We start from the raw sequence: 15,778 nt of genomic DNA on the forward strand, positions 1-15,778 counted from the left end.
ACTAGAATTGCCACTTCAGTTCTGACTCTTTTTGTGTATGAACTCCTAGCATTCTAAAAAGTAAATGTTGAGTACTAATGCTACAATAGAAAAGATTGTCTATTTTTCTCTCTCTCTTTGATAAAAACATTTATCATTTTTATTAGTTCAATACCCAGTGCAGTAATTAACTCTCTATGATTATATGTTGTTCATTTTTATGCTTACATTTTTAAAAAATTAGCTTTATTAAATACATTTACTATTTTTGTTTTGTTAATGAAAGTAATAAATAGTTCAGAATACAGAAACAGCATAGTTAGTTTAAAAATATCTAAATCTAAATTTCTTCTAGATTATCAGTTTTCCTTTTTTGATAGATTATCAGCTTTCTGACATATATTTTTATTTAAAAAATTTTTAATCTGTGACCTAAAATTGAGCTGAGGTGCTTTGTTTTTTTATCTGTCATGAAGAGTTATAGAAAAATAACTTTCTGTATTTAAATCTCTTTTATTATGGTTAAACATAGATTGCAGTTAGATTTTTAGAACCAGAAGATTCTTTGGAGTTCTTACAGTAAAAATGTTTGGGTTTCTTTTTATATGTGAATAAAAGCAGAGCCAGAGAATGAAGTGACTTCAGGAAGAGACTCCAAAGTCTCAATTACTTGGTTGCAGAGGAACCATCTGGATCTAACATGATCTTTAAGAAATTTTCAGTTTTCATAAGAGGTTAAGCTGTAAACTGATTTAGGAGATTTATTGTATATTAAGATTTAATTACTATGAAATGTTAGTTAAAAATTAGAAAGAGTCGTAGTTATAGGCTCAAAGGACAAGAATTTAAGAAAAAATAATTACTCAGGATAAAAACCTCATGGGTGAGATCCTGGTCATTGTTGGGCAAACTTGGTGGCACGAATAGGACATAGGTGCTGATAGGTTTTCTTTGCTTTTACTTATGGAAGAAAAAGACGCATTGACTCAGCATTCAAGGGAGTTCAGGGGAATTCAATAAAAGACATTATCTGTCATGGATAACTTTTCATCTGAAAAGGATGCCATACAGGGTGTCTAAGCATAATTTGGGTGTGTCAGAAAAGAAACCAGAGGAGTTGGCAACCGCCTCCTTTTTATCAGTGTGAGTACGTTGCTTGTTCTAGGGATGCTATTGATAGATTCGAGTTTTCTGTTGCTGCTGCATAAACCTGAATTCCTAGTGGTGTTATACACATTCCCTGGAAAGTCTTGATTTTAGATATGAAGAATTAGAGAGAAATATTCTCAGGTCTACCAGAATTAGAGTTAACAGAAATTGAAGAGTACCTGCATTAAAATTTAGGAGAACGTTAGAGTAGTAGTGAGAATTAACCTATTTTATCAGACCTTACTCTATTGGTATTTATTTAAAACTAGTAAATATTTGTAATTAATAGATTTTTAAGAGTAATGTTTTAATAAAATAAAAAGTAAAAGAGTGCTAAAATTAGAATTTTAGATTGTGTTTAAGGCAGTGGTTCTCAACTGGGGCAGTTTTGTCCCCCAGGGTATATTTGACATTGTCTAAAGACATTCTGAGTTGTTACAACCAGGGAGAGGAGTGGAGACCAGGAATGCTGCTAAACATCCTTCAGTGGTACGAGACAGCCCTGCAACAAAGAATTATCTGGCCTAAAATGTCAATCATGCTGGGACTGAGAGAACTTGGTCTAAGGACAGTTTAACTGTTTTGGCAATGAAGCTATATACAAGAAATCATTATTTACTTAACTTTAAGGCCAGTGGTTAGGAGAAAATAACACTTTTTAGTTCTAGTCTAGCAATCTTTAGAATGTTAAGAAACATCAGAGTTAGTTCCTCCCTCTCCCAAATTGAAACTAGTGTAAGGCAATTTTTTTTACTCTTTTTCCAAAATCTCAGTGGAAGTGAATAGCTTAGTTATAGTAAAATTAAACGTAGTAAATAAATACTTAGAGAGCTCACATCAGTTTGCATTTTAAAAGTAATTTTAGCTATAGTTGTATACAAAGTGTCTTTGAAAGTGGCTATCCCATTAATGGAGTCATAATTGAAGAATGGTTATATTTCAGGTATCCCATGGTTTTACTGTAATGGTTAATTGAATACATTTGAATTATTCTATAAATGAACATTCTACTTTATGGAAAGTATCCCTTTTGTGAAACTAAATTGAATAGAAATGTGTGATTTATAAATATGAATAATTATAATTTATTTAACTATTTAAAGGGATTAGAGTAAATTACTTTAGTAGATTGTGTTAAATTATTTAGGAAGCTAACTAACTGTACTCTTGTGGAAAGCGTAATAATATCAACCTTTGTTTTTAGCTCAACAGAAATAGATGATATGCTTAGAAAATCTACAAATCTGCTGCTGACCAGAACTTTGAGTAGCTGTTTACTCAATCTTATTAGAAAACCTCATATAGGTTTGACAGAGGTAGGTTAAAAAGATATTTACAGCTAAATGTTTCATTATATGAAACAATTGTTATGAATTAAGTTATTGCTGAACATCATCCTATAAAACTAGCTTTCTGTTTTAAATTTATTAATAGAAGTGGATGTTTTAAAATAAAAGCATCAGTGTAAATTCAAGCAGTGTGAGGGAAAAGGGTTTACATGGGGAGTAGTAGATAATTGAAGATGTTAGAACATATACGCATATTTATGTTTGCCAGACTTTACTTGAAAAGTGAAAATAATTACTTTTTTAACTTGGTGAATGTATAAGATTCGAAAAAGTCCTTTGAAAAGTTATTTTAAATTAATTGGTAGTTAGACTTGGTTATTTTTTTTTACTAATAGAATTCATAAGTAGTATTTATAGCAGTCTTCTGAAATCAGATGATCAGTGATATCCTATAATGCTATAATTATGCAGAAATGGTACAGTTGCTGGAAGTAATACTATTTTTAAAAATCAGATAAATTTGTATAAATATAATGTGCATTTTACTGGAGGTGTTTTCTGTTTTCTAGCTAGTGCAAATCATCATAAACACCACACACTTGGAACAAGCTTGTAAATACCTTGAGGACTTTATAACTAACATTACAAATATTTCTCAAGAAACTGTGCATACCACAAGACTTTATGGGCTCTCTACTTTTAAGGTATGTAAAAATCTGACCAAAATTTTTTATTTCAATCACTGTAAGCAAACTTTTAAAAATAAGAGACAATTTTTACTATATACATAATTCCAGTGTATTCCTAACAGTTATACACATGATTCCATTAATTCCTAACAATTGAAAATTAGAGGTAATCGTTGTCAACGATGAGCAGATAAATGTCAGTTCCTTTTTGGCATTTTAAACATCTGGTTAAAATGAAGAAAAGTATATTGATTTTCCACAGCTATATTATATTTTATTCATGTTTTGAAGACTTAAGAGTAGTGCTGAATAGGTCTAACTGGATTTTCATTCATGTCTCATAGTTTAATAATTAACTGCATATGTAATATATAAAAGAGTGGGTATGTTTGGAAATTAAAAATGTAGGGAGAAACAGATAAGTGTAAGATTTGTTTTACATGCTTTATTTGATCTGAAGAAAAATAAATATTACCTTATTACATGTTATTCAAATCGTACTGTTTTCTGAAAGGAAAGATTTCTGTTTTTATAATACCATGGGATACACCAAAAGATTAATGAACGGTTGTTTTAAGCAGAATGGAACATTAAATAATGTCATAAATTTGTTATAAACTATTGTTTTGTTGATTTGGGGTCATGTAGATGAGACACTGGCATAGTCTAGTAAAATAAATCCCTTTGCATTGAATATTTTGTTAAACTAATATAAACCACTTACTAATCCCTTATCTATAATATAGACTTGCTAGTTTAACCTCATAGCCTTTTCTAAGTTTTCCATTAAAGAAATTCTCAGGGGAATAGACGGTATAGCTCAGTGGTAGAGCATGTGCTTGACATGCACAAGGTCCTGGGTTCAATCCCCAGTGCCTCCATTAAGGGAGGTTAAAAAAAAAAAACTAAAAAGAATTCTTATCTTCCGACTCTTGCTATATTATAAATTACCCAATTTATCTCCTAAAATTATAGTATAATCATTTACATTAAAAAAATTCAGACATGAAAACTTCAACAACCTCAATGAGTTCTGATATAGATTCTCCCCAGAGCCTCCACATTAGCACAGCTGTGGTGTTTGACACCATAAGCAGAGAAACCAGTCGAGCCTGCCTGGACTTCTAACCTACAGAACTATGAGCCAATAAACACGTGTTGTTTTAAGCTCCTAAAAAAAAAAAATATTCAGCATACTAGTGTTTATTGAAGAAAACATTTTATCATACAGAGTCTTTTTGGGTCTTTCTCTGCCATCTGTAGTTGGTTTTTGTAGTTTTTTGTTTTGTTTTGTTTTTTTCTTAATTTTGGGGGGGCAGGGGGAGGTTTTTTGTTTTTTTTTTGTTGTTTGTTTCTGTTTTTTAGTGGAGGTGCTGGGGATTGAACCCAGGACCTTGTGCATGCTAAGCATGCACTCTACCATTTGAGCTATACTCTCCCCCCATACTTGTATTTAGATATAACTAATTTAATGTTAACAGTGACCAGACTTTGAAAGTGTAAAGTCCAGAAAAGACCCTTGTTTCCTAAAATTATCTGCCTGGCTCCCAAAATCTTAGGCTCCTTTGATGATTCTTAAGCTCATGTAGTCACCCTAATCCTTAAAACAGAAATGCAGATGATATCTGAGTAAACAGATTGATAAAATTATTTATTGAAACAGACCAAAGCTGGACAAAACAGGCATTCATTTATTCACTTAATATAATATAATAATTAAGGGTATATACTCTGGAGTTAGAGTTCTGTGTGTCTTTGGGCATATTCTTTCATTTTAATGATACTTGGTTTTATCTGTAAAATTAGAATAGCAATATATTTTCCACTTGATACAATTATCACGAGGATTGAGGGGCATACTTAGCATAGTGCCATTTGTTGTGCATGATCTATGCTCTGAGCACTGTGTTAGGTGCTGAGGATATAGAAATGCATCCCTGTCCTCAAGGAGCTCACAGGAGGGAAAAGCTATAAAAAGGCACTTGACAGTATGGTGTGATAAGTACTATAATATAGAAAGAGACTCCACAAGTTTTTGGACATTTATTTATCCATGGACAAATTGATTCTTTGCGTCGATATTAGATTTTACACAATCCTTTTTCTTTATTGCTCTCTGTCCTTAGGTCCATGTGTTACTCATATGCTGTCAAGAAGGGATTTACTAGGGACTGCAGTTGTGAGCGTATTTATGAACATTTAATATTTAATACACATACTCTGATTAAAACATGAATTGTCTTAACCTCTGGTATATCTACGGATTGCAGGCAATTTTTCTTATCAGTTATAGGTCAAAGAACCAAAGATACTGGAGCGTGATGCTTTAGCTTAAGGGATCTTGGAACTACACCTCTCAAAAATCTGCCTGTTGAGAGGGAATCTTTAGAAATGTTAGCTCTAGGCCATCATTCCTGTGGTCCTTAAGTTGTAGATGTTTATTTGAAACTACAACTGCCGTAGAACACCCCTTGGGTTTTCTTAGAAATCAGGAAATCAAGTTCAGTCTGTACAAATAGTAGAGCATCCTTGTTTTTTGCTGTTTGGTTTTTGTTTTATTTTTACAGAAAACTCAGGAAACCCATTCTGTTTTATGAGGCCAAGAGCTATTTCAGGCTCAGTATGTGAAGGTCAAGTGTTCTTCAGTTCTTTGATCTGTTTCAAGAGGAATTTGTCTTAAACTGTGATATGAGGAATTTGTCTTAAACTGTGATATGAAGAAGCAATTCAACAGGGAGAATTGTTAAATCAGTATTAAATTGAATTACTGAGGGAGATTGGGGGAATTTCCGTTCTTAGTGAATAGTCAGTCTGTATAGGCTTGATTACAGACATTAGTGTGGATTTCTTAGTTAACCTCTTAGCCTAATTCTTTTCAGCCCAGTGACCTGACCAAACGTATTCCTATTTAATTGCTTAATGATCATAGAAATAAGCACTTACATGACCCTTTTCCCCATACCTCCATTTGCTTCCCCTCCAAAACCCCACACGTTTACACAACGTGCTAGATTTTATATCACGTTTGCTTACTTTATGAAATATATACAGGCTATCTTGTTAGCTTGCCTTTCGTTGTAGTAAATTTGTGAGTGATACAAAAGAGGTAAAGTAAGTAGTTCCTGCCCTCAAGCAGTACCACAGCTTTTTGAAATTAACCTGGACCCACACTGAGAGCTACTTAAAGCTAATTTAAGACTTCTAATGAAAAGATTTGCATCAAAATAGAGGGGGGAAATGGGAATACCATTTCCTTTTTAATCTGTGTAGTAGAGAAATGGCCTAGTTCTTTTTCTTTGGCATCAGAGCTCTTTAACTTTACTCCATGGAGCTTTTCCAACCTGACACCCTAAAGAGTCCTTTCCTTTTAAGTCCTGGCAGCAATTGCAACTGTAAGTGCCTAGAAAGAATATGCTTGTGACTTTTTCTGAAAATTTGCCTTTTAAAATCTGTTGATGAGTATATAGCAAAGTTTTTTTTAGGATTATGGCTAAAGTGACAGTGGTAACTTATCTTTGATTAAGGGCTTGAAATTCTCTTCCTGTGGAGCAAGGACATGGTACATGGACTTTAAAAAAATTTTTTTTTTCTTGAAATGTAACATAGAATACACACACAATTTATAAATGCAAAAATTATAAATAGATACAGTTCAATTAATTATTAAAAAGTGGACATAGACTTCCAATTTCCAGTCTGTCATGTAAAGAACTGGGAAGTTGTAATTCTGTCCCAACAATTAAAAAGCTGAGAAAAACTGAAAAATCAACAACTCTTCCTTGATCTCTTGGAGAATTAAGATCACAGAACACACTGCTGCCCCCAAAATGGAGAGACAGACAAATACAGAGAATCACAACTTAATGGAGCAGAAGCCCACAGGAATCACTCCTGGGGTAGGAAAACTTGAAGTATAATTGATGAATACTGGAAGCTCAGTGTGGACAAATTTGAGAGTTAAAACTCCAGGGGAACCCAGTCTTAGGTGGGGGCACGAGGTTCTCCCAGTGAGGATTTGAGGAAAATCTTCTTATGTGTCTAGCAGGGGAAAGGGAAAAGGAACCATTTTGAAATATGCCAGAGCATTCTGTTCTTAAGCATTCTATTTTTCTCAACAAGACCCAACCTTAAAATAAACGATTTACCAGTGCCTAAACTGCTGGGAGAAGGGAAATACTCAGCACTAGCTTGTTCTGGCCATCCTGTCCAACCTGAGGGGTAGAAATGAAAAGGACTTGTAAAGTTCACAGCTGAGGGGCAAAGGCTTACTTAAAGATGGAGACCTAATCATAGAACTAAGGAACATTTCCCCTCCCCCTATGTCTTACTACCACATTACTAAAGGCCTAATTTATTGCAGTTCTTTTCACCCAGTACATCATGTCCCTTTATCAAGAAAAAAATTGTAAGACAGACTAAAAGGCAAAAAATAGAGAAGCTAGAGTAAATATTAGATTTAGATATGTCAGGGATATTATCAGACCAGGAATTAAAAAAAAATTATGATTAGTATACTGAGGACTTTGATGGATAAAGTAGACAACATGTAAGAACAGATGAATAGTGTAAGCAGAGAAATGGAGAATTTAAGAAAGAATCAAAAAGAAGTGCTAGAGATCAAAAACACTGTAACAGAAATGAAGAATACCTTTGATGGACCCATTAGTAGATTGGACATGGCTGAGAAAAGACTCTGAGTTTGGGGATCTGTTGATAGAAACTTCCAAAACAGAAAAGCAAAGGAAAAAAACACTGGAAAAACTGAACAGAATATCCAGGAACTGTGGGGCAACTACAAAAGATGGAACATACGTACAGTGGGAATATTAGAAGGAGTAAAAAGAAAGGAAGAGAAGCAATATTTGATCCAATAATGGTAGAATTTCCCCAAATTAATGTCGCACAAGAAACCATGCATTAAAAAACTTAGAGAACACCAAGCAGGATAAATGCCAAAATAATTACACCTAGGCATACCATATTCAAACTGCACAAAATTAAAGATAAAAAGTCCTTAAAGAAGCAAGAGGAAAAAACTTATGTAGAGTAGCAAAGATAAGAGTTACATCTAACTTCTCTTTATAAACCATGCAAGCAAGAAAAGAATGGACTAAAATATTTAGTGTTAATAGAAAAACACTCACCAAACTAGAACTTTTTTGTATCCTATGAAATTATCCTTCAAAAGTGAAGGAGAAATGAAGACTTTCTCAGATAAATAAAAATTAAGGAAATTTGTTGCTAGTAGACCAGCCTTGTAAGAAATGTTAAAATAATTTTTTCAGAGATAGAGAAAATAATATAGGTCAGAAACTTGGACCTACATAAAGAAAGGAAGAACATCAAAGGAGGTATAAGTGAAGGTAAAATTCTTAATTGATCTGATAGATGATGGTTTGTTCAAATGAATAATAGCAACCATGTATTCAGTTATATATGCTTATATCTATATATGTGTATACACATATATATATATATACACACATACTTATGTTTGTTTATATGAATGGCTACAATGACACACGGATAGGGAGGGAGGAATTAGAATTATTTTGTTATTGTAAGGTACTCACACTACCCATGAAATGATACAGTGTTATTGGAAAGTGAACTTGGAATAATTGTGAATGTATATTGGAAATTCTAGGGCAACCACTAAAAAAAGCAAAAAAAAAAAAAAAAAAGTATAACCAATATGCTAAGAAAGGAGAGAAAATGGAATCATACAAATGCCCAATATCACAAAAGGCAGGAAAAGAATGGAACACAAAAGTAGAAATAAAGAACAAATGCACCAAATAGAGAACAGTAACAAATATGGTAGATATTTATCCAGCTATCAATAGTTACTTTAAACATCTCTGGTCTAAAAAAACCAAAGAAGGACAGAGATTGTCAGAGTGGATCAATAAAACAAGACTCAACTATATGTTGTTTGCAAAATCTACTTTAAATATAAAGACATATATAGATTAAAAATAATGGATGGAGAATGATATACCATTTAACACTAATCAAAAAGGTGGCAGTAGCCATATTAATTTCAAACAGGGCAGACTTTAGAGCAAAGAAAGTTATCAGGGATAAAGAGGGCTATTACATAATGATAAAAGGGTCAGTTTGTCAAGATGACATAATAATTCTTAATGTACATATGCCTGACATTAGAGGGTCAAATTATATGAAGCAAAAGCTGATAAAACTTCAAGGAGAAATAGATGAGTCCACCGTTAAAGTTAGAGACTTCAACATTACTCTTACCAGAAATGGTCAGATCCAACAGACAGAAAATCAGTTAAGGACATAGCTGAACTCAACAATACCATCAATCAACTGGATATAATCGACGTTTGTAGAGTACTTATCCGACAACAACAGAGTATACATTCTTCTCAAGCTACTGTGGAACATTCACCAAGGTAGACCACATCTGGGGGCATGAAACACACCGTAACAAATTTAAAAGAATAGAAATCATACAATATCTGCTATTAGACCAGCAGTATAATTAAACAAGATATCAATAACAGAAAGATAACTGGAAAATCCTGAATACTTGGAGATTAAACATCACACTTCTAAATCATATGTGGATCAAGAAAGAAAAGGATAAAAAGGAATCTTATGAACAACTCTGTGCTCACAAATTCGACAACCTAGACTAAACGAACCAATTCTTTGAAAGACACAATCTGCCAAAACTCACACAAGAAGAAAATAGACAACCTGAATAGGCCTGTATCAATGAAAGAAATTGAATCAATAATTAATAGCCTTCTAAAACAAAGCACCAGGCCCAGATGTGTTTACTGGTGAACTCTACCAAACTTTTAAGGAAGAAATTATACCAGTTCTGTAGGCTGTCTTTCATATGGAAGCAGAGACAGTATTTTTAAATTCATTCTATGAGGCCAGCATTACCCTAACACCAAAACCAGACAAAGACATTACAAGAAGACTATACATCAATATCTCTCATGAACATAGATGCAAAAATCCTCAACAAAATAGTATCAAAATGAATCTTAACAATTTATAAAAGGAATTCTACATCATGACAAAGTGGGATTTATCAGCAGTATGCAAGGCTTGTTCGTCATTCAAAAACCAGTTAATATAATCCATCACATCAATAGGCTGAAGAAGAAAAATCACGTGGTTATATCACTAGATACAGAAAAAGCATTTGACAAAATTCAACACCCATTTTTGATAAAAACTCTTAGTAAACTGGTAATAGAGGAGATCTTTCTTGATAAAGAATATCTACAAAAAACCCTATAGTTAACATCATACTTAATGGTGAGAAACTTGAAGCTTTCCCACTAATCAGGAGGATAATTTAGACACTGTATGATACTATAACAGTGGATATATGTCATTATCCATTTGTCCAAGCCCATAGAATGTACAGCACCAAGAGTGAACCTTAATGTAAACTGTGGCCTTTGAATAATAAATGTGCCAATGTAGGTTCATCTATGGTAACAAATGTGCATCACTGGTGGGACATTTTGATAGTGATGGAGACTGTGGGAGATGTGTGCGCAGGAGATATATAGGAAATCACTGTACCAATCCCTCAATTTTACTATGAACCAAAAACTGCTCTAAGAAAAGTTCTACTTAAATTGGAAAAAAAGTGAACTCACTCATGGAATTATGAGATCAAGAAATAAAACACTGGATTAGTAGCATTGTAGAAGCCTCCCTCATCCAACTTCCCAGTCATTATCTCTACTTCCTCTCAGTACTGATTTTTAATAGCACTGATTAATTTTGTCTGTTTTGGGGGCTCTGTTTGTATGGGTCATACATAGTGCATCTTTTTGTGTGTCTGACCTCTTTCACTCAATGTGATTTTTTTTAATATTTCATTTCTGTTGGATGTAGCTGTAGTTTATTTTCAGTTCAGTATAGTATTCCATCATAGAATTTACTGCAACTTATTTTCAGCTACGCAAAGACTTTTGTTTTGCTTCCTTCCTGATTACTGACTTCAAATGTGACCTCTGAATAACCAAGGTGTTATTGTATGAGTAAAACAAAATTCATATTTATTTGATTTTTAGTAGTAAAGATATAAATTCATAAACTGGTAAAATCATACTTTAAAAACTAGTAAGGTATTAGGAAGTTTTAAAATTTCTCATTTAAATTATAATTGTTATATTATTTTACATATATACAGTTGATTTATTTCTGCTTTGCCAAAACATTTGAACTATTACTTCTTGACTGATTAATCGCGTTTCAACTTCTGATTACTTGTATGCTTTGTATATAGTCTTATGTTATTGGTGGAGTGTTCCATTGTACAACTTGTTTTATTTGCGCAACTTGTCATTTTTAAAAGGCATATAACATTTATTTCTTTTGTCATTCATTATCTTTGAGAGAGTGCTACATCAAGCAGTTTCACTCTTGTAGCCGATTTAATACGTTTAAATGACATAAAATCCTAAACAGTAGATCAGGGGAAAAAAGCCAAAGCTTAAATGTTTATTGAATAAATAATTCATTTTATTATATTAGAAAAGTACTAGAAAAATAAAGAATGGGGATGCTACTTTGCCAAAAACATAAATTAAGCTAACAGGGAAAAAAAGCATTTTCAGTTCTATAAACAGAGGAGAAAGATCAGCAATATTTATGGACTACCTCAACCCCATTGATACATGAATGTGCTCAACTTTCTGTTTTTCCAGAAAGTTATCATCAGTTATAATTTATAAAATTATAATTATAATTTATAATCAGTTACTTATAGCAAGTACCTCTTATAAAGGTGTGGAAAGCAGAAATAGAATGGAGAAGGAAATGGTGGAGAGTACTTTAAAAAGTTGTTTGTATCAGATGATGTTCAAACCTGATTACGAACAACCTAGATTACCTAAGAAGCAGCAGATGCTACTCCAAAGCCCCTAGCCACTCTTAAACACTTCCGAGATATAGAAGCCCTTGAAAACTGGAAAGGAAAAAATGTACCACCTACCTTTTTAAAAGAAAAAGGAGATAATCTGAGGATTAGAAAATGATTTAATTTCTAATGATTAACAGTAATCCCAGATAATCTGGAGGCTGGATTCTGAATTTTTCTAGACTCTGATTCCAGCTCAAAGCCTATATTGCCCATTCTGGCTTATCATTAGAAGTGGATTAGCTTAGCAAGTGGCTCTGTGGTGGATTTCAGTTTTTCTAGGACTGGCTACTTTGGTAAGGAGCCAGAAATGAAATACTTTGTCCTGTTTGAAGTAAGGTTTTGATTGTGTCCCAAAGAACATTTCTGTGACAAATCAGCAATTGCTTGGAAGTTTCCATCTAAACTGAAAGTTTTGGACTGGGAGAATATATTAAATGATGTTTATTGAGCAAAAATATATTTCTGTTGTACTGTGCTAGTTGCTCCGGAGAGGATGTGGCATGGTTTTTAACTACTAGGATTTTTTTTAATCTAAAAGGGCAGATAACTACAAAGAAATAACCACAGTGCATAACAAATAGGTAAATTTGGTTGTGTATATGTGTTTGATCTGGTTTTGTAGCATTTTGAATTCAAATACCTTTAGATGAGATTTGTGCTCTGTCAGCATCCTGCCTGCCACAATCACCATGCCAGCCAAACTCATTTATATTCCCTGCCTGAACCCTAAAGGCATTTAGGTGTTGCATCAATTTGGAGCCTGGGTAGCACTGCAGTTAGCAGAGATGAGGGAAGGGAAGAACTGATATAAAGCCATTTACAGAAAGTAGAAAGCTCAAGATGAGAAAATTCAGAGATTGTTGAAATGCTGTAGCCCAGTAGAAGGAATCTAAAATCTTATTTATTTATTTATTTATTTATTTATTTATTTATTTATTCATTCATTCATTCATTCATTCATTCATTCATTCATTCATTCATTCATTTAGTGTTAATAAGTATGCATATTTTGTTTAAAATGGTATTTGGTTTACATGTATTTTGAATGTTTCTTCTGGGGGGAAATTTAATTTTTTCTAGAAGCAGTTGGTACCAGGTTCCTTAAATTTCTGCCTTCAGCTTCCTTTTCTTTCATCTATGTGATACTTTAACTTTTATTATCTAACTCTAGTTTACCTTAAGAAGTGCTTTGGATTTGCCCCCATGGAAGTTATTTAGATATAATTAACTGAATCCTACAGTAATCTGTATCTCTTAATGGAACATTTAGTATATTATTTGTGACCTGTTGACTTTAGAACTATGAGATTATACATCCCTAAATTATACTCCAGGTTGACTGTGTTCTTTTATGAAGAAAAATCTTTTAAGGAGTTTTCTAGAACTTTATAAAAACTTTAGGTCTTCTAATTAATATAAACTTCCCTTGACTTTTTACATTTGACTTCTTAGTTCATTGTGGAGAAGATCTTGAGCTTTGTTTAATCCAGAGTGTTACTGATCAAGTGGTAATATACAGTTTGCATGTATGCAAGGCACCACGCATATCCTAAAACCTACAAATTTTTGTTTGAATCACAGTAATATAGGGTAATTAAAAAAACCTGTTGAAAAGTAGCCATTTCACTAAATTAAGCTGAAGCATAAGCAAGCAAATTATTTTTCTTTTTAATTTGATTTTAGGTGCCAAATATAAGAATATAACAACTTCCCTTAATTGTCACAATGGTACCTAAAATACTTAAATAAAAAAAATCATAATTTCTTAAATTGGCTCTTCTTTTTGCCTATTTGATTTTTTAAGTGGCACCACCATTTTTCTTGCCTCCTTTTTTGGAAATGTGGAGTTATCTTAGATGTATTTCTTTTTAGCTCCTGCTATATCCCTTCCCCCATCATAACTAATAATTAGGTTTCTATGTTTAGTCTTATCTACTCATTTCCTTCTGTCTGTAGTATCATTAGTGACATTGGCTAATGAATTGGGATCTGTATGCTACTTAACATTTAGAAATTTCTCAGTCAAGATCATAGGTCACTGAAGCATTATTTCTTGAATTAGAGCAGGAAGAAATTAGCTAGGGAGGACACTTTCACTTTGACAACTCCAACTTCATCTCCTGCTTAGGTTTTTAAAGCTCAGAAAAATGTCATAGAAGTGTTTCCCTTGCTCCAGATGAGTAATATTAAATGTGACCTTTTCTTTCCCTAGAATGTTCAATAAAATGTTTCAAGCTACTTGTATTAATCAAGGCTACTAAAAGAATATTGACAACTGATAGAAAAACCAACTAATCCTATCTTAAACAATAAAGGGAGATTATTGGCCAGTGTGGCTGGGAAGTCCTAGAATAGGGCAGATTCCATGTAAGGCAGAGCCAGCTGCTCAGGAAGTGTTTCAAGGACCCCAAGTCCCTCCATCTTTTAACTCTGCTTTATGCAATTTTTGCCTCATTTTCACACATGGTGGCCCAGAAGCTGTAGTCTTTCTACTCTGGTAGCAAAATAATTACGAGGTCACAGTTCCAAACTTTATATCCTCATGCTCTGTCATCTAAAGGAAGAGAGATTGTATCCCCCAACTAGTTGCTGTGGAATTCCCTAGTGGATGATTATTGCTAATTGACTTGAACTCATCAGGATCCATCCTTGGAGCTAGATATGGGCTCAGTCCTATCCAGACCAGATAGAGCTGTGAATTGGGGCAGAGTGATTTTCCAAAATATATTTGGGGACTATTCCCAGAAGGGGGAATAGATGATAGACAGTAAGTCATAGATGTTTACTAAAATGTTTAGCTGTATTACTACTTATCTTTTATACAAAACATGCATGCATATGGTCTGTGAGGTCTAGCATGGAGTTTGTGCATATGTCTGTTTAAAAAATTTCCTCAGGTGATTCTGTTGCATCCCGTGGTTTAGAACCACTGATAGTATGGTATCATTTAATTCCTGTACATTGAAACAGAAAATAGTTCTGAAGTTATGTGAGATACATTTCTGCCTCCAGATGGCACTGTTTCTTTAACAAGCAAAGGAAAAACTAATTGTTTTACTTATAAGTTGAATCTTTTAAAATTTAATTTAGGAGTTAGTTGATATGTTCCTGATTTTCCAGTCAGGTTATAAGGGTTGAAAGTATTTTGGTTTCAGCTGTAGTATAACTCTCTAGGAAGTCCAAACTAATTTTCTTAACAGCCTTTAAATTACAATTAGTGATCTTTTTCAGAAATGTTTTACCAAATAATTTAGTGTATCCTTGTATTTAAATAGAGGAAAAGTTATAATGAATTTTTTTTCTGTGTTTCTTTCCTTGCTCCTATTTCTTTAAAAATGAAATACAGTGAGTCAGTTCGTGCACATGTTTTCTAATGATTATATTTGTCTGGATTATCAAGTAAGCAGAATCCTTAGTCCTTAGCAAAGTCTTTTCAAATGTTGACTTTAAAACACGTTCCTGCCTAGAACTGCTGTCTGAAATTTTTCCTTAATACAGCACAGCCACCGACTCCCTTAGATTTCTTTGTTTACTATTATAGCCTGTGGAAAGTATTAATAAACTTCTAAAAATATAAAATACCCCTCCCCCAAATTTCATTTAAATGTGTCTTAACCTGGATAGTTTATGGGAAAAGTGGAACCTGTTCTTGATATCACCTCAGAAAAGTAGGTCAATCAAAAAATTTCTAAATAGTAACAGCAAAAAATAATAAATAACTTTTTGTTTTTTCCCTTTATTTTTCCTTA

General features: G+C 33.1%; 1 protein-coding gene and 1 non-coding gene across 3 annotated transcripts in view; both read left to right on the forward strand.

The window, feature by feature from the left end:
• The window catches only part of EXOC6 (exocyst complex component 6), a 169,081-nt gene that overhangs the window by 81,262 nt on the left and 72,041 nt on the right, over positions 1-15,778 (forward strand). For both annotated transcript variants that reach the window (XM_064488226.1, XM_031461390.2), the window contains exons 16-17: positions 2,333-2,444; positions 2,987-3,121. In XM_064488226.1, the coding sequence (XP_064344296.1) occupies positions 2,333-2,444; positions 2,987-3,121 (247 nt within the window). The remainder of the gene's footprint in view (positions 1-2,332; positions 2,445-2,986; positions 3,122-15,778) is intronic.
• On the forward strand, positions 3,908-3,987 carry TRNAV-GAC (transfer RNA valine (anticodon GAC)). The gene has a single exon. It is a non-coding gene; the product is annotated as a tRNA-Val (tRNA).

This window comes from Camelus dromedarius, chromosome 8 (assembly GCF_036321535.1).
Source record: "Camelus dromedarius isolate mCamDro1 chromosome 8, mCamDro1.pat, whole genome shotgun sequence".
NCBI lineage: Eukaryota > Metazoa > Chordata > Mammalia > Artiodactyla > Camelidae > Camelus > Camelus dromedarius.